A 19,337-nucleotide genomic window follows, 5' to 3' on the forward strand; every position below is an offset into this window, starting at 1 on the left:
TCTCGTCCCCGTTGATCCAACTGTTCAGTCTCAGCTTGAAAATAGGGTAGAAGCACCTCAAACAGCTTCAAACTGCCAGCCTCAACGGAGCGAAATTCAAGGTTCTGCACGTGCTGGGAATCGTGATGCTGCGTCTGGAGCGGTTCTCAGTTTTGATGAGTTTTCTGCAATGCAGCGCAGTCTACAACGAGCGAACCCAAAGGCCTCCGCCACGATTGTTTCTGGTGATGTTGCGGCAATGGCTCATCAGGTCGCCACATCGCAGATCAATTCGGTAAGTTGCGCTCCATCCGCGACGAGAGATGCCGGCAATCCGGTGCAAGGACGAGATGCTGAAGCTTCGAGAGTCGCCGTCAATCCACTGCGAGGACGAGATCCTGAAGGCACGAGAGACGCGTTCATTCCACTTCGAGAACGCGGTGCTGCCGGTTCGAGATACGATGTTATTCCGCTGCGAGGACAGGAAGCTGCTGCTACGAGAGACGCTGTCGTTTCGCTGCATGATCGAGATGCTGCTGTGTCTCGTCCAATTTTTTCGGGTGGATTACATCAAATTCAAGAATCATCTCGTCGTGTAAGCCGTGCGGTCGGATTTGAGCCGGAATTGGACATAGGCCGCGTCGAGTCGCTGCCCAGGAATAGAGCTTCTTCTCCGTTCGCTTGGAATTTTGGTCGTGCTGAGAACATAGAGGGCAACGTGTCAACGGGTCAAGAAGAATTCGACAGGGAAGTTGCAAGTATACGTCATAGTACGAATGTTGATGGCCTGAATGTACGCGAAAATTTATTCGATGATGTTAATAAGGACCCGATAATGAGATTGGCGGATTTGTTAGGGAAAACTATTCAAAATAATTCTGCCGCTTTAAATAGTTCATTAATTTCAAATAGATTGTTGGGTTCGAAAGTTTTACCGAAATTTACGGGTGATCCTTTTGATTGGAATCGGTTAATTTCGTGTTTTGCTAAAGTACTAGAAGCATGTGATAGAATGAGACGTAGAAAGGTCGAACCATTAGAAAATCGAAGATGTGCCGAGAGAATAATTGTGAAATTGAGTCAAAAAAGTATGTTTCCCAGTGATTTGGTTTCATTAAAAAATCTAAATAAGGTTAAAAGAAACAGTAGAATTTTAAAAGTTAGCCCGTTTTTGGATGAAAATGAAGTTTTGCGATCCGAAAGCCGAGTTCGAGGTTTAGATGGTGAAGGGTTATTAAGCGAACCTATTATTTTAGATGCTAAAGAGCATTGTGTTCGGTTATTAATTAGACATTATCATGAGAAATTCTATCATTCGAGTCACGAAACTGTAATAAATGAGTTACGACAAAGTTTTTTGATTCTCGGTTTACGGCGAGCTTTAAAAGGAATAATTGCGAGTTGCGTAATATGTCGGTGTTTACGTGCTACTCCAGTACAGCCTCGAATGGCAGCGTTGCCGTCGGCCCGTTTGGCGTATCGTTTTCGTCCTTTCTATCACTGTGGAGTCGATTATTTTGGGCCAATCTCTGTTAGTGTAGGTCGAAGAACGGAGAAACGATGGGCGGCACTATTTACGTGTCTTTCGGTTCGCGCGATTCATATTGAGTTAGTTAGTAGTTTAAGCGCCGATTCGGCTATTATGGCTTTTAGGCGATTTTCAGCACGAAGAGGAAAGCCAGCGATAATGTATTCAGATAACGGAACGAATTTCAGAGCTATGCAAAAAGATTTGAGATTAGCAATTAAATCGCTGGATCAAAATCAAATAAATGAGTATGCGATTAAAAATAATATTTTGTGGCGATTTAATCCGCCGTCGGCTCCTCATATGGGTGGCATTTGGGAACGTTTAGTTCGTTCAGTTAAGACAGCTTTGACTTATGTACTAAAAGGGCGCATTGCAAAAGAGGAAGTTTTTCTAACTTTATTAATTGAAATTGAGCATTCGGTAAATTCGAGACCTCTCACTCATGTAACTTTGGATTTGAATGAAAACGAAGCATTGACTCCAAATCACTTTTTATTTGGTTCCTCGTCAGGTCAATTATATTTACCGCGTTACTCAGAGGAAGTTTTAAATGTAAGAGAAAAGTGGAAATCCGTTCAACACTTTGCCGATATTTTTTGGACGCGATGGTTACGCGAATACTTACCCATACTTCGGAATCGTGAAAAATGGCACGATAAGAGTCCTCCGTTGAATGTTAATGATGTCGTATTGATTTTGGATGATACTGCACCGCGAAACTTATGGCGAAAAGGAGTCGTTACTCGTGTATTTCCGGGTAAAGATAAAGAAGTTCGTAGTGTGGAATTGCGTACGTCGAATGGTGTGATGTGTCGGCCAAGCGTTAAGTTAATTAAACTTATGTGAATTTGTTTATGTATTGTTTGAGTTATTGAATTTTATTTGAAAAAAAAAATATTGTGTTCAAGTTATTTGGCGGGGGAGAATGTTATAGAACGGATGTACAGGGCCTCGTTTGTGAGCTCTTCGAGCATATTGGCTCGCTGTGAGGTGGCAAAAGGCCGCATACAGGTCGAGTTCGGAGGCAGACGCGAAAACCTGCTGGTCGGCAATGCCTAGCAACCAGCAGCGTCTTTTGTTAAGATTGTTATTGCAGGTTGCCAAGCAGTTGGAGCGACGCAGCGAGGTCATTCTCCTGGTAACGCGCGGACGGCGCGGAGCTCAGCATCTCAGCTTTTTTGAACGAATAAATCGGCATCGCCTCAAAATAACTTCGTATTGGTTTTTATTTTCTATCACTTAAGGACTCATAAAGGCCTCATACGCGCAGCAACAAGTATGTTCATCGTCATTAGAATGGATACAGTACCCATGCGCAACTCGGAAAAATCCGGCGATAAGCGTAAATGCCTATAGTCGTGTGTTCTTGGAATTATTGCCGCGTATGGTCATTCATACGAGCGGAGGCTCCTACTGCGCTGAACTTACGCTTTGTTGAAATACGAACCATTGGTACGTGGCATGTCAATCGATCTCTATATTTTAAGAAAAGAGATGTGCTGCGAGAGTAATTCTATCGGTAGAGAGCATATAGACGCTTTCACTTTCCGGTAGCTTCCACCATTACACCTTAGATCGCAGCGCATCAAAGAGATCATCAGAGTATATATATACAGTAATATATTGTATCAAGTCAGTATAAATTACGACGCCGAAGCGTGATCGCTGCCGTAGTTTTTCTGAAACTAGCCTCTCTCATAGTTTCGCCCACGTGTTTTTTAATTTTTATATAGAATACAGATCGCAGTGCGCGTTGAGTTTTTTTACTCTACATACGAATCAGAGTGTATAGCAACTATAGCAAAATTAAATTGACTGCCGTTTTTTGAGTAAATTATAAGCGACTGTGTTTGTGTGTGAGTTGACAAAATCATGTACAATAACGACGAAGGATCCGTCGAAGGCGGCGCGGGCAATGAAAACCAGAATGGAGATTTCACAAACACGAATATCCTCGATAAGAAACAATTGGAAGTGTTCAAGAGCTTGGTCGATTGGGAGGTCGAATCGAATCGACGCTTTATTTTCAATCAATTTCTTCGCTTGATCGGCGTTTGGAAGGGTCCACTCTCCGACCTTCGGGATATTTTTCAACCCGAAGAAATCGAGCGTCTTCTCTTGGATTCCATTGATCGCTGGGGTAGAGGCCAAGGTGAGAACCAGGCAAAACGATTTATCCAGTTCCTGATCGAGACCGGCTACAAAGACAAGCCCAAAGTCGATAAAGACGGCAAGTTGATGTTGCGTCGTCGCACAGCACTGTTGCGTGCATATTGCAAGCATATTTATCCCTTCGGTCGTGAGCTTTTTAAAATTTACGATCGATTTGATGTCAATTACATCGACGAGAAGTCCACGCACTTCCACGTGGCTTGCGCTTGGGGCTGCATGGACGTCGTCGAAAAATTCCTCGAGCTAGGCCAGGATCCCAACATCCTTGACGAAGAGACAGGCAGTTCACCGCTACACGTGGCACTGGGGTCCAATCATGTGGATTCAGAGATAGTCGAAATATTGCTGAGACACGGCGCCAATCCAAACTTAGCCAACCGGATAGGATCGACTGCTCTGCACAGGATTTGCTTGAACTTATCTCCAAATGTTGAGTTAGCGAAGATGGTGTTGGAGTACAAGCCAGTCGAGGTCGATGCCCGAGACGATGACGGCTATACCCCGCTGCTTTATGCCGTGTATACAGCCGAGCAGGCAATGGTCGAGTTTCTGCTGAGAAATGGCGCCGACCCGAATCTGCCCAACCTGGAAGGATTTACTCCTTTGCACGTGATTTGCGATACCGTGTTGGATGATGGTAAATTTTTCGAGGCATTCTTAAAGATTTGCAAAGATACATGTAAAAAGTTACGAATCGATGCTCGGGACAAGAAGGGCCGGACACCGCTGGAATTGGCAGTGGGTAATATCTTGCCGAATACGGTCGATGTACTCTTGAATCAAGGGGCTGATCTGTCGAGCTTCGTTTTTCCTACTGTAGAACAGTTCGAAGAGATGATTAACGATTACAGTGAATATGTTTCTAAAGTGCAAGTAGCATCGAGTCTGCTGATGATCGTCGAACGCTTGGAGAAGAGAGGATACGAATTGCTTCGAAGCGACGCCCTGACGATCATGCAATTTTTCACCAAATACGACCTGCTTGCGTCGTCGGATATCGAAGAATCTTGGCGCGACGACGAAAGGTTCAAGATCGAGGCGAAAAAAATCATGATCAAACCGAGTCTGTCGCTCTACGACTTGACCCGGTTACAAGACCAAGAGGCCACAAAACTACTCACGTACGAGGACTACTTGGAATTGTGGCGTTCGAAAAAAGCGTTGAAGCTTCCCGAGGAGTTTAGAAGAAATTGCGCCGAGTATCTGTGCGAGAAACTTGCGAGGCGATTTTTCCGGAGGTTGACACTGTTTCCTTTATGGGAGCAAATCTTACACTATCGACTGCCATTTCTCTGCTGTGATATGATTATGGACAATTTAAAGAACAAAGATTTGTTCAATATTTGCTTAGCGGCCACGAAGCAATGACAATGAGCATATTTTCAGCATTTTTTATGTATAAAATTATTTAATGTTGTACATTTTTCATGTCTTTCCAAATAAATGAATTTAAACACGAATTTTGATTTTTTTTAAATTGATATGAACATTAGCACACTATCATTTGAAATAAAATATCATTGTCACGACATCGTATCGAGATCAAAATTAACTATTCATACATTATAGAATTCAAATCTGTACTCAAATAAGACATTAATAACCTTAAAACCCCTTGAAATAGAAAAAATGTAATAAGACATGAAAGTCAAAAAAAAAATATGTTCGTATACCTCAAATCAGCCCATATTGTAATATGTTCATCGATACATCAAAATACAACTTCTGATAAAGTTGGGTAACTGAGTTTCCATCACAGATCCTTTTGTAACTTTTGAAAGCCCAAAAAACATGGTTTTTTCCTAATTTTTCATGTTTTTTGCCTCTTCGCAAGCTCCCAAATTGTCTATACTGGAGACTCAGTTACCAAACTTTATCAGAAGTTGTATTTTGATGTATTGATGAACATATTACAGTATTGGCTGATTTGTCACTTTTCACGTGACTATCGACACGATAATGATCGATTATGGCATGGAATTTGCCTGAAAATCGAAAATTCTGAGAGATAAAAACGTCGAAGTGGATGCTTATTTTGCAATCCACGAAAAAAGATAAAAGATTGTTCACCGGTTCTGTATCTCTCTCTGTATGTGAACATGTTCCAAAAGTAGAGGATCGTGACCGCAGGCAGCTATACGTATGACGCGCGCGCATCCAACCGCATTCAAATGTTCATACAATAAATCTCGGATCGAGTCTTTTAGCGTTTCTATAGGCAACGTATCGCGGCACAAAGGAACATCTATCGGATACTATATCCACGATATGGCGTCAGCGTCTCGCGCATTACGCGCGAGAGATGATCAATTTTTGCTGCGTCAGGACTATCGAACGATATTGTTGATACGAAATTTCAGTCTCGCGGTCGCAACCGCGGACGACCTGCACGACGACGACGACGCGAAGCAGCTTTGGCGCATACGTAAAGAGCTGATCTATGCCCTCCATTATATGCGCATGCTGTATACGTGCGTATTACATGGCGGCTATATTAAACAAAAAAAAAAAAAAAAAAAAAAAAAAAAAAAAAAAAAAAAAAAAAAAAAAAAAAAAAAAAAAAAAAAAAAAAAAAAAAAAAAAAAAAAAAAAAAAAAAAAAAAAAAAAAAAAAAAAAAAAAAAAAAAAAAAAAAAAAAAAAAAAAAAAAAAAAAAAAAAAAAAAAAAAAAAAAAAAAAAAAAAAAAAAAAAAAAAAAAAAAAAAAAAAAAAAAAAAAAAAAAAAAAAAAAAAAAAAAAAAAAAAAAAAAAAAAAAAAAAAAAAAAAAAAAAAAAAAAAAAAAAAAAAAAAAAGAAACAAGAAGAATTTCGTGTCGATAAATCAACTCGCAAACGTGACCCAAGTCTCGCCGTGGCATTATAAATACGTCGCGGCCTAATGACGGCGCGCGTATATGTGCGAGAGATATGGCGAAACATCGTCGTACGAAAAAAAAAGTAACACTACTGCCTCGCACATACACACGTACCTATATGTACGCACACACACACACATCGCAAATTTCTGTTAATGATATTATAAGAGACACTGGCAAGAGTGTACGTTGCGCGCTAATAATTATTAATCCTAATAATGCCAGCAGCCCCGCGTAAGAGCTGCGTTATATTGAAAAAAGACTCGTGTGTGAGTGTGTGTGTGTAAGTGCTTCAAAGCCGCGCTGCCGGGCCTAATTATGATTTACGAATAGAGACTGTACGCGTATGTAGCGAGAGAGGCTCTATACTATATTAGTGAGGCCGCGAGTAGCAACGATCGTGCGGCATGTGTGCCAGCAGAGAAAGAGCCAAAGAGAGAGAGAGAGAGAGAGAGAGAGAGAGAGGGAGAGAGATAAGTGAATTATGAAAAGCGCAAAAAAAAGCAGTCCTGCTATATATAATGAATCTCGCGTATATATATACAGTATATGTATATACGAGTGTGTGAAAGCCGAGCCACGATCTTAACGCGCCGTGTAACCGAGCGCGCGAGGTTTAATTATTTTATATCCGCGCAGTGCCGCGTGCATATGGGTGCATTAATATCCCGCGCAAGTTCGAGTCGTTATTATACGAGATTCGCGTCAACTTCTGAAACGAGACGGACGAAAGCTCGATTCTTATATATTATATTCGCGGCTTTGGGTAAAGATCGTAATACACATGTCACTCCGCACCGAGATTGATTCTTTACGTATATATATGTTTCATTCTTCCTCTCGTGCGCTACTTTACGTAAGCTAATTTATATATTACATATTATAAATGGTTCCCGCGATAAGCTGGTATATAAAAGCGCCGTTTAGTGCATTGAAATTTCAACTCAACAACGCAGGCACAAAAAAGGCTCATTTTCGCCCCGAGGCTTACGTAAGGCCGGTATTATTATATATACACACACACGACGTTCGGCGGCCCGATCGTGCGAGAAAAATCGGGGGGAGGGAGCAAAAAAAATTAAAGGAGAAGAAAATAATTTCCGGACAGGAAAAACCACAGCAGCGCAGCCCCTTGTAGCTTAAGCTGCCGTGTGTAACATAATAATGCGCGTATAAATAGTATCTGCTCTCGCTTTCGTTCTCGACTAGACGCGCCATAAATGTTTTTGCATAATAGGTCATTTTCGGAGCTACGTATACATACGCTCGATCCGCGTGAGAACTTGTGATTCTCGGCGAAAAAGGCTCAGTTTGCTATATGCGTTTCGGATAACAATTAAGCTCGTAAAGGATCGATCCGCAACTCTCGAAGCAAAAAAGGCTAAGATTCAGGAATAAAGCAGCTGGCATAACAACGAGTATATATCGCACGTGGACGCATGTAAATTGCACATTATATACATCGCGTATATATGAAGCTCGAAAGACACGTATGTACACGAGAGAGCTCTTGGCCGCGCGGAGCAGCGAGAATCGCGAGTGCGTAAATGGTACGTTGACAGAATTCCGATGAAATTTGCTTTGATTTCAACGTGCAGCGCACTATAGCGTCTACCGTCAATTGAGCGGTTCGTGATATATACACACACACACGCGCACACACGCGCGTATGTACGCGCGACGTGCAATTGAGAAATCTGTTTCGCGCTAAAAATCCAACGGCTCATTACATAGGTATTAGCCACGCGCTGCAGCAGCAAAAAAGCGAAAATCACGGCATATCGTTATATACGTATATCTATCTCTGCATTATATATTCTCGCAAGTATCTATTGCCAGCTCGACTTGTACACGTATATCTTTGCCGATAATACGAAAAAAAAAACGACGCACACGACGATACTACTCGCGGAGCGCGACGTTTTTTTTCTTCTTCTTCTTCTTTTCTTCCGTCGTCGTCGTCGTCGTCCCGGTTCGCGGTACTCCACGCGCGCGTTTTCATTGACGAAGGACGATGACGAAAAGGCAGCAGCAGCAGCTTTGAGAATTGTATAAGGCGAGGATTTTAATGATTTTTTTGTCGCAACTCTATACTATACTTATATATCGTACTGTACGTATCGGCGCGGCGATCGCGTACAGTTTTACAACAATTTATGGAATAAACTGGTTCTAATTTCTCTCTAATTTTTATCCGTTTTTTTTTGTACAGCATCGCTACGATCTGTCGCACACATAATATGCGAGCAGCTATATGTATCGATAATAATCGTCGATTTTATAATGAAACATCCGAGGATCGATTAGCATATAAGAACGGTTGATTAACATTGGCATCGTTATAGCGTTTTCTATACTCGTCGTCGCTGTTGTTTTTTTTTCTTCACGCGGCTCGATCGATTTTCCGAACGAACCAATTGACAAATCAGAGTTACGAGCTGATGAAATCCCCAAATTCGTGTGGGCTCAACGCACCCTAGTGGTGCTTGCAGCGATTGTGGTACATATAATAGCGAGCTAGAGGGACATCGCCAAAATAGCGTTGGAGCTTTTTTATACATTGTACAGCACTGTTCATAATGTCGCGTCGAGACTCATAATCAAATGAAAAAATTTAAAATTGTATTTTTGGCATCGAGCTTTTCAACATCTTCTCGTTTTTTTCGTCAAATCCGACGATATCTTGAGTCTTTCGAAAGATCTCAAAACCGATCCGAAAGTAGACTCGTACCAAAAAAAAGACTTATGAAATTCAACCGCTTTATTAAAAAAAAAAAAAAAAAAAAATTGCAACCTTAATTAGTATCGACGTGTGCGTGTAAAGCACGGAAGCGTACACGAGGAAGAAGCGCAGCTCGAGGAGCTCCCCCGTATACACGGACTCCGTATATAAGAAACGTTGCGTCTGTGTGTATGTGTGTGTGTATAAATGCGCGTGCAGGAGGCGGCGAGTCTCCTCCTGTCGCTGGTCGCTGACCCCCTCGGAACGTTGACTCCTCCGGCTCTGGCGGCGGCATAGCTGCTATATAGCGTCGTGTACTCCGTATATAAGTCTGTATATGTGTGAGACGTGCAGCAGCAGCAGCAGCAGCGGCATAGCCACCGTTGGATAGCTCGCACGTCGGCGGCTACGATGCTTCTCGCTCAGGTGCTTTCCCCTCAGCTGCTGCTGCTGCACGGAACAACACGATTACACGAAGACTATATATGGCAAAGAGTTTATAGGTTTGCCAAATTTTCAATTTTCATCGCCGAAACCATTTCTCGCACTCGCAAAAAGTATCCCCGAAAATATTTCGGGTGTCCGAAACGGCCCCCTATACGAATTTGTTACTCGTCGAGCTTTGAAACTTTGACAGCTCGATTGCTTCGATCTTTTTCGGGCGCGCGTGGTGACACTTTCTGCCTCGCTTGCCTGCCCCGCAGTGTGCACGATCAATGGATCCATCGGGCCTCGCGATTCGGCCATGTACACGACGTCGTCGCCCCCGCGAACTGCACGCTGATACACAAGTTATATTATTATAATTGCACTTGCTCGGTTTCCCCGCACCCGGTGATATTGCACATCGGTATATAAGCTCTACCCGTAAGCAGAAAATCAAAGAGAGAAAGAGAGAGAGAGAAGTTCGGGCGATTTGGTTCACACGCGAAAGATATGCCAAAGCTCTCTCTTATATATTGTATATACGTGCGCACGTGCAGCGAGAGTCAAATTTCTCCTACCCCCAGTCCACCAGAGTCCAGTACATGTATACATACGCGCGTGGAATTCCGTCAAAAACCTGCGAACGAAGAGAGGCGAGAGAGAATACGAACATGCATCCATACATGCGGTTTCATCGGACTCGTATACTCTTGCGTTTCTTCTTCTTCTCCTTCTCTCGCGGATCGAACCTCGTATACGTATACCAACGAGGCCCTTTGCACGCACACACACACACACTTGCTCAAGCATACTCAGTCAGGAATGAAATGAGGCAATTGCATATACACATATGTGTAAAAGAAGGTGAGGAGCTTCGTCGATGGAAGAGAATCTCGCGAGCGCATACACGAGCAAGTGTATACACACGAGCTGCGCGGCGAAATCCAGTTTTTTTGACAGCATTCCATGGCGCGCGCGAGCCGGCAGCTTTTCTGCCGCGCACCCAAAGCATCCCGATATGTAATATCCCGAACACTCCGAAACGTATACAAATATATACCGAACGTACGGCCGAAGCTCTTGCGTTTCTTTCCTTATCTCGACGTCGCGCGTGCGACTTTCGAGGACCCGTCGTTAAGTCGCGCTCGAATTGATTTTTCGATCGACGTACATCCACGTTGCACTGGCCGGTAGGATTCCATCCTGGGCTGACGTATTTTTCGAAAGTCGCTTTCGCGATTCTCGAGCCGTGGATAACAAACGAAACGAAATAATAAAAAAAAAACGTAGTCGCGAACGCAGAGATGAGCACTCGGCAGCATCGGTTGTACGCGCAGAAATACGTATACGCGATGGCAAAATCAGCGACGTTTGCGGTAAATTATATCGCTTTTCGTGTATTCGCGTCGTTTTATGCGTCGTGCAGCAAAAGTAGGATGTAGGCGTAATAGAATGCTACCTACGTTACAGGTATAGTATATATACATCAGCTGCTACCGCTCGTTTCTTTTCTTTTCCTCATTTTTCTCTCGTTTTGCCTGTCTTTCTCCACGCCTAGTACATGGCATAGCTCCTCGTCGTCGTCGTAGTTGTTGCGGCTTCACGTGCGCCGCCGCGGTGGCAAAGGACTGCAGCAGCAGCAGCAACAGAGAGCTTTAATTACGTTTGCGGTCGCGCGCGCGCAGTAGTTTTGCTCTAAACGCTCTCTGCGCGCATCGTCAACCTGTATATAATGCACCTATATGTATATAGCCTTTTTTTTATTATTCTTCTTCTTCTTCTTTCCGCTGTTTGAGTTGCATGCTATCGACGAGGGAGAGAGAGTCTATGATGTATAACGGGGCCTTTTTGTCGCAAATCATATACATATATCGTGCGCTTCAGCTGCTGCTGCTGCTGCTGCAGTGCACTGTGTAATAGCCTCGAGGCATACACGTTGTCGAAGTTCAACAATCGGACTCGCAATCTACTCGATGGACCAGTTGAAATACATTGCGTTCGGGGAAATTTCTCTCCTTCGTGTCGAAATTGTTCATTCAACTCGTATAACATTTATACAAATGCAGCGCAGTTATGATACACGCCACCGTGCAGCGACGAAATTATGAATTTTCAATCTGCGCGAAGAGACGCGCGGCCCTAATTCTTCTGCGCGCGGAGCTATAATGCAGCTGCAGCGAGTCATTATACATGTATAGTAGTAGTAGCTCGCCTCGAGCCAGGCACTTCGCTTTTTTTTTTCGCCGCATTTGTAATATAAATGCCGCGAAATGACTTTAATAATTCGCTGGCGCGAACTGCATCAAAACTGTGCGCCGATCTCTCATTTCTATGCGAGCTCGAGCTACGAGTCAAAATCGATGCATACGCGAACGATTTATATGAATGTACAGCTCCGATCTCTATAATTCAAAACGTTTGGACTTTTCAACATTTTTCGATTCGATGCGCCGATTTTCATATACGACACACGCTCTTAACGAGATCCAGACTCTACCTTATTGTTGAAAATCGGCAGGAGATCGCGCGAAGATCGGTACTAGAGCTTCGGATATTCTTGATACATAATCGATGTATAAACCTACTTGATTATAATACCTTTGATGTTTTGCAGCTTCTTATCCACCATACTCTCTTTCGTAATTCCTAAATAATTCATGTACTGATTTTCCGTGTTTCTTTTCCCGATGGATCGTTTCATAAAAGTTTATTATAACTTTCAAAGAAAACTTAATTTTTTACTCATCGATCGGTATAGGAAAATCGACAGGTGCAGTACCGGACGAATTACTTGTCAGTGAACGATTACAATGGGATTTACAATTTTTTGTGTACTTACAAACGCTTACAAACGATTCCTTGCTTATCGGCCCAAGATATATCTCATAGCCGCTCGACTGATCGATGTGATCGCCGAGATCGGAGCAGCCGCGACTCGAGTCCGCTACCACAATTATTGGTGCTGCAACTGGAATTCTCCGAACTCGAGAGCTCGACAAACGATCGATTCTTGTGATTACTTCTCATACTTCGCCAAGATCGCTACATCATGTTATCTTTAATAATATATTTTTTAATAAAAACTCCATAATTAAATCTTTGATCGAGTATTGCTTATTCAATTATATAAATAAATTAATATTCTGCGATAACACTAGCGTTTTGAAAATGAAGGTTTTCTTGTATTCGAACGCAACAAGATATACTTGAATAATATTTATGATATAAACTTTTTTGTCACATAATGACTCTAATGAGGGATTTCAATAATTTCAAAGTAAATCTAAATATACTACAACGGCTTGAATAAAAGCAGTCGGATTCTACAGGTTAGTTGACTAGCACAGGTTTATTGTACTATCGGCGTGACTGAGCTTGAAAAGTATCATCTATTATTAATATTTTTTTAATCCCTCGTTGTTCAAGAAATTAAATTCAAAATGCTAGGACTAACTTGGCAAAAAAAGGTTTTTATTTTTTCAAACTTGAGGGCTTTCAAGATTTCGTCTCTACATATAATACAAAAAGATCATCAAATAAGATAAAACTTATATCAATCGATTTGTTAGATCTTCAAAATGAGATTCCAAAAAGAAAACATATGGTTGACGATCTAACTTTCGTGATAAACAAGTTTGAAAATGGCGATTTTAACAAGGGCTCTTATGGGACGCGGTCTTTTGTTGTTTATAACTAATTTAAAAGATCAGCCATTTTAATAAAAAAATATATTTTCTGAAAGAGAAGTTCCAAACTTTCGATTGGTATGTTAAAAATTATCCCTTAACGAACTAACTAATGAGCAATTAAACAAAACCATTGATTTCGAATAGTACGAGCGGTTGTCTAATGCGAGAAAGAGACAGTCAGATGTCTCGAGAAAGAGACGTACAGATGCCTGTACTATTGTTATGATTGGTGTGGAGCCTCCTTAATTTCAAAAAAGAATATGAAAAAATATCTCCAAATGCATCTAAATACGAATTCCAATTTTTCGGCAGCCATTGCGAACGGTTACTTTGAAAGATGCTTATTGTCTCTATATCAGCTATTTACTGTTTATCGTTGCATCGTTTGAAATAACTTTTTGGATAATGATGATGTGTATTACGAGGCGCTCACGCGACATATGTAACCTTGTATACGAACGAAGAAAGAGACAAAAAATTTAGAGTTAATAGAACGTATACTTTCTAACTATCAATGCGGCGTCTGATTGATTTCACTTTTGAACCATGCGATGGGCCTAACACGTGTACGAAATCGAGGCAAAGAAGTAGTAGAGGCTCAGTGTCGGTTCGGCGAGCAATGTGCTAAGACTATAGGACGCAGTGTAAAATATTCACAATGAGCGGAATTGAAACTTCAATTTTCAACGGACGTGTTAAACATTTAATAACTAAGATAACTTGGTTAATTTTCGCGGTCTACTTAAGTGTCAATTTCGTTTTTTTTGCTTACAGTATAACACAATCCTTCGGCTTTCTAGCCAAGAGTGAAGCATGGCTCAGTAGTGAAGTTATTGATCATTACATACCTTTCAGTGCCTTGGAAAATACCACCCTCTATTACGGCATTTGCGACAAAACCGTCAAGTTGACGCGACAGAAGGAATGTTTAATTCGTCGATTGCAGGCAGATTTCTCGAAAGACATACCGAAGCAACACCTATGCAAAATCACGCTGAGCTCCGAGTCGGGTGGCTTCATCCAAACGCATCTGATTAAAATCGAACCTTTGGGCAATGATCGAGCGATATTGCGTTGGTTCGAGAGCGACGGGGGCGAAGGTGACCCGTATCATTTGCGATTCAGCATCGTCGACTTTTCCAATTGTAGCGTTAAAACGACCAAACTTTCGGCAGATCTCAATCAGCTGATTACAAATATAAATGATCGCTCGAGAGTCCGAATATTATTTTCTTTCCGGCCGGGCCAGAGGTCCTGTATCCAATATGGCGATGAGAAATTCAACAAGCTGAAATATCTCAAAGGACAGGATGATTTTGAAGTTCTGTTAGAAGATTGGGACAAAGTGTACAGATCATCGATCGATTCTCATGGAGTCGCTTCGAAGGTCGATACGTTGGTTACTTACCCCGAAGATGCTTTGGTCGAGCCACTAATTGTTCCCTTGTCAAAGGACGAGGGTTATTTGTTCGTCGAAACATTAAGGCCTTTCAAGCCCGAAAACCCGTCGATTACAGTGGCTCTTATTCAACCAAACGGTAATAATTAAAAAATAAATTGATTTTAATTTTCATAATTTGTATTAACATTAATGAGACATTTTTTTATATTTTTAGGTCAAAGGCAGAATTTGACTAGTGTCAAAGATGTTGACTCACCTGTGGTCTCCTTGGCCAACGGATTGATCGGTATATGCGCCCGACAGAACAATAAAACGATGTTATGCACACAGTTCAAGCTCGACGACAAAAAGATCACTTGGTTTTCAGTTAAAATTCTCGAGGACTATTGTGAAAAAAATCGAGTCATATATAATTTACCTAGAGGCGGAGGATTTCTGACTTACGGCGCCTACGATTTCATAATGACCAATGCAACCGACAAGTACCTTGTAAATTTCGGTACGAATGTAGATGATACTTACTTGAATCCTCATACTCAATGCAAGCCCGAAGAGGCCGGCTTCAATAACATTTTCGAAGACGACAAGGGAAATTATTGCGTGAGCACGACCTGCATGGGAAGGTACGACGATTATTTCGCGAACTATGTAAAATTGCACTCCAAATGCTACAACCAATTTATTGTGCCCACATTTATGGCACCGAGTTACTTAATAATACTGATGATAATGATTGTTGTATTATTAATGTTGGTGTTCAAACATTACTGCGGTTAGAATTATTTTCAAATATACGCTGTGTATGTGTGCTCTCGCTTTCGATATCACTGCCTCTCAACTGTGAGAAATCCCCCCAGGTGAAAATGGTTGGTTAGATTTGACTGCAAATCTGATTTAAGTTCTGGTGAACGCACATCAGATCTTATCCCAGATCTTATATCAGAATTTGTATTCGATAATCGACATCAGAACTTACATCAGATCTAATGTCAGCTCACATATCCATTGTGAGTATATGATAATATAAATCCTATAGCTTTGACTCATTAACTTAAGTTAGCCTGTCTGCGATTGGATAACTTTTAACAATCATCGAATGTAATAATATCTAAAGTAATATTGCCTAAATCTTGTAAATGGTTACTTCATTATTCTACGTATTTTCAATTGAAATTTTACCTTGTAAAAATAATATCGCAAAAAAAAGTTCGTTCAGCATGTGCAATAGTTGTTGACACTAGTTTATATATCATCATTATAACATTTTTATTGCATTATAAATCAATTTCCATCGTATTACTCTATTAATGTATAACTTAGAAATTAATTATTTATGTACAATTTTTATATTTATTTGCGACATCCGTCAATGCGACGCATGTGAGTTTATATTGTATGATGCACATATAGAGAGAATGAAACTGTAAATAATAAACTTCGAATTCTATAAGATCAAATTTCCCAGAATCGTTTAACCAATCAATCAAATTTTTTCTCTTCGGCTAGAATAATAAAAATTGAACCAAGAGAAATGTTAAACGAGACATTTCAGAATTGCTGCATACGAAGAGAACCTTCAGGAAGGATTCGACGCCGGCATACATTGTTCGTCGGCAATTACGGCTGCAGATCGAGCGAGCGACAAAAACAGATTCCTCGCTTATCGGCCCAAGATATATCGCATAGCCGCTCGACGCGCGAGCCATGATCGCCGAGATCGGAGCAGTCGCGCGACTCGAGTCCGATACCAGAATTATTGGTGCTGCAACTGGAGTTCTCCGAACCCGAGAGCTCGACAAACGATCGATTCTTGGAAACGCAAATTATAGGAGAAAACGAAAAGGGAGAGTATAGGAAAATTCGTACGATATTGCGTCGGAGAATATGGGACTGTATATTATCGAACCATTTCACGATTATAACGCCCGAGTTCGGCATAATGTTTTGCGCATATCGTACGACAACGCAGTCTCGTGTGGGCTGCAGAAATATCCGATTACTCCGTATGCAGGAGTAGTAGTGAGGGACTGCATATATGCATATAGGACTCATCACTTATAAGCGCAGAGGCGACGCTTACTCGGCGCTTCTCAACGGTCTACTCTTTCTCTATATAATATGCTTCGGAGCTTACACAAGTACATACATCGCACATATGTACATTCTCAAGATGTATAGTGCGTTATATGCTCGTACTATAGGTTTTTAGGCGCGCGTCGCTACTACTGCTGCTGCTGCTGCTATACGGACTGTCTGCAGCACACGACACCGAAAGACCGCCGATACAGAACTCGAGACTTTGCGCCTCGATGTCTCTGCTTGGATAGAGAAGTCGTCTACACACACGCATACTAATACGTATATACGAGCAGTGGCAGGTCGCTGCTACTCGCTATCGACTATATACTTCATCATATACATTGCGAATCGTGCACTGCTGCGCGAGACAAGAGTCGAAAAGCTCCGACGACGACGACGACGACGACGACGTCTTGCTGCGAGCAAAGAGACACAGATCTTCTCTTTTGTTTTTGTTCTACTTGTTGTGTGTACACGGCCGCCACTCCGCTGTTCGCGTTTGACGTGCAGCTCGCCCGCGCTGATACACAAGAGATTTTGTTTTTTGTTTCTCTACTCGTTGTCGGTCGTTCGTCGCAAAAATAACGGGCAAAAAAATGGCAGTGAAGGAGAAGCAGGCCGACTCCACCGAGGACATAGACTGGAACGTCGAGAACGAGATACAATTGTTCGTCGCCATGAACGGACACAAGCCCGTCGGTGAGAGCACACGCACAATTTTTGTTGTTTCGTCCGTCGCCTCCTATATCATTGTTGTCGCGTGCAGCATTTGCCGCGTGTTTTTTTCTCTCTCAATGTGCATAATAATACGCCGACCCAATTCGTTACCGTCCATTTTTCCACCCTCGCGCGCGCGAGAGGTTATGTCGATTGCAACGATGTCCTTCCTCACGTATTGTGCATTTTTATTATTTATATGTATGCGTCGATGTCTGCGGCATCGAGCCCGTTCGCGCGCGCGACTCGTATCAAAGCTGCTGCTCATCAGTTCGGCTCTGATCGATTTTACGTCGTGATGATGACATATTCATTTATCTCGAATTCGTTTTACAGGTGTAAACAAATACTTCCACATGGTCTGCATCTGGGAAAAGTTCCGCTCTGCCATAAACAAAGATGCATCCCTCAAAGCTATCTGGGACCATCTCAAGTCCATGTACGATCTCATGACCCTCGTAAGTATTTGGTCGGCCGAAACATTTTTCAAAGCCACGATTTGTTTATTAATATCACACCCAGATGCATGTGTCTCGTGCCGATGACATTTCAAGGCATCGACATTTTTTTCAATTTGTTATTAACAAAATAACCGCGGGCTTGACAATCGATGGCTTTTCGATGGAGTTTTTAATACTTCGTATTTTTTTATCAGGATGACATGGAAGATGTGCCTTTTCCGAGTGACGAGACAGATTTTACTTGGCCTGAAAGCGAATTCTCCGAGCTAGTGAAGAATCGTAAAAAGGATGAGGCCGACGTTAAACCAAAAGAGATAAAGGAGAAAGTCAAAGAAATCAAAAAAGAAAAGGATGTAAAGGAGGTGAAGAAAGAGATTGTGACTCGCGATTCCAGCAAAAGCGGCAAGGATTCAGACAGGAAAAAGGAAGATATCAAAAAGATTAAAACTGAGTCTGAAATCAAGAAGGAGAGCAAAATGCGCGAAGCTAAAGAAGTTAAAAAAGAACAAAAAGCTACCAAAGGACGTTCCAAAGTTAAGGAAGAGCCAGAAGATATAGGTGAGCTATTATTACACGTTACTTTCGAGTTTTTTAATTACTTATACCTTTTTCACTTATGGTCAATGCATTGACTTTTACAGGACCACCGATGAAAAAAGAGCGAAAGGATTCAGAATCCAGTCGTGAAAGTTCAAAGAGACTAGCACCAAAGAGACCAACAAGACAAAGCACTGATAATGCATCTAAAGTTGCTACGTCAAGTCCTAGAAATACTCCTCCACCTACCAAACGTAGGAGATTGTAATTTTAATATTACTGTTTACCAAATTTATATCTACATTTCTAAATATAATTTGTATAGTTTTACAAGTAGTAATTTACCCAGCGGTTGACTAATAGGTCGTAGAATATGTAGGATGATCACCTTCAACAATGCCATTGTTCTTTTTCAATTATATTATAATCAAAACTATAAAATAATGAAAAAGGCATTTGACATATTGTATAAAATGTTTATACAATCACATATCTATGAGTATGATTGATTAATGTTGTTTTTAAAACAGTGGTTATGTACTGAGTTAAAGTCAATCTCTGGATACTTTACCCTATTTCTTATTAATTCTTATTAATCAACAGTTGATATTTAAATATTATTATATCATATGTCATCATAGAGATGAAAGTTACATTGTAAATAAACTCAAATACTTTTTTAAATCAATGCGATCATCTTCATTCAAAGTATTTAAACCTTTTTAGTTCCATTAAAAGTGAGAGAAATTTTTTTAATTTTCATACTGA

At 41.3% G+C, this 19,337-nt stretch overlaps 1 protein-coding gene across 1 annotated transcript; it reads left to right on the top strand.

The window, feature by feature from the left end:
- The first annotated feature begins 17,062 nt into the window (after window positions 1-17,062).
- Window positions 17,063-19,257, top strand: LOC106657630 (MRG/MORF4L-binding protein). The gene is made up of 4 exons (XM_014379234.2): window positions 17,063-17,553; window positions 17,908-18,029; window positions 18,227-18,590; window positions 18,674-19,257. Exons 1-4 carry the CDS (start codon window positions 17,451-17,453, stop codon window positions 18,835-18,837), a joined length of 753 nt encoding a protein of 250 aa, XP_014234720.1. The 5' UTR covers window positions 17,063-17,450; the 3' UTR covers window positions 18,838-19,257.
- Window positions 19,258-19,337: the final 80 nt, after the last annotated feature.

Source organism: Trichogramma pretiosum, unplaced genomic scaffold, assembly GCF_000599845.2.
Source record: "Trichogramma pretiosum strain Unisexual culture from Peru unplaced genomic scaffold, Tpre_2.0 scaffold131, whole genome shotgun sequence".
In the NCBI taxonomy this organism is placed as follows: Eukaryota; Metazoa; Arthropoda; class Insecta; order Hymenoptera; family Trichogrammatidae; genus Trichogramma; species Trichogramma pretiosum.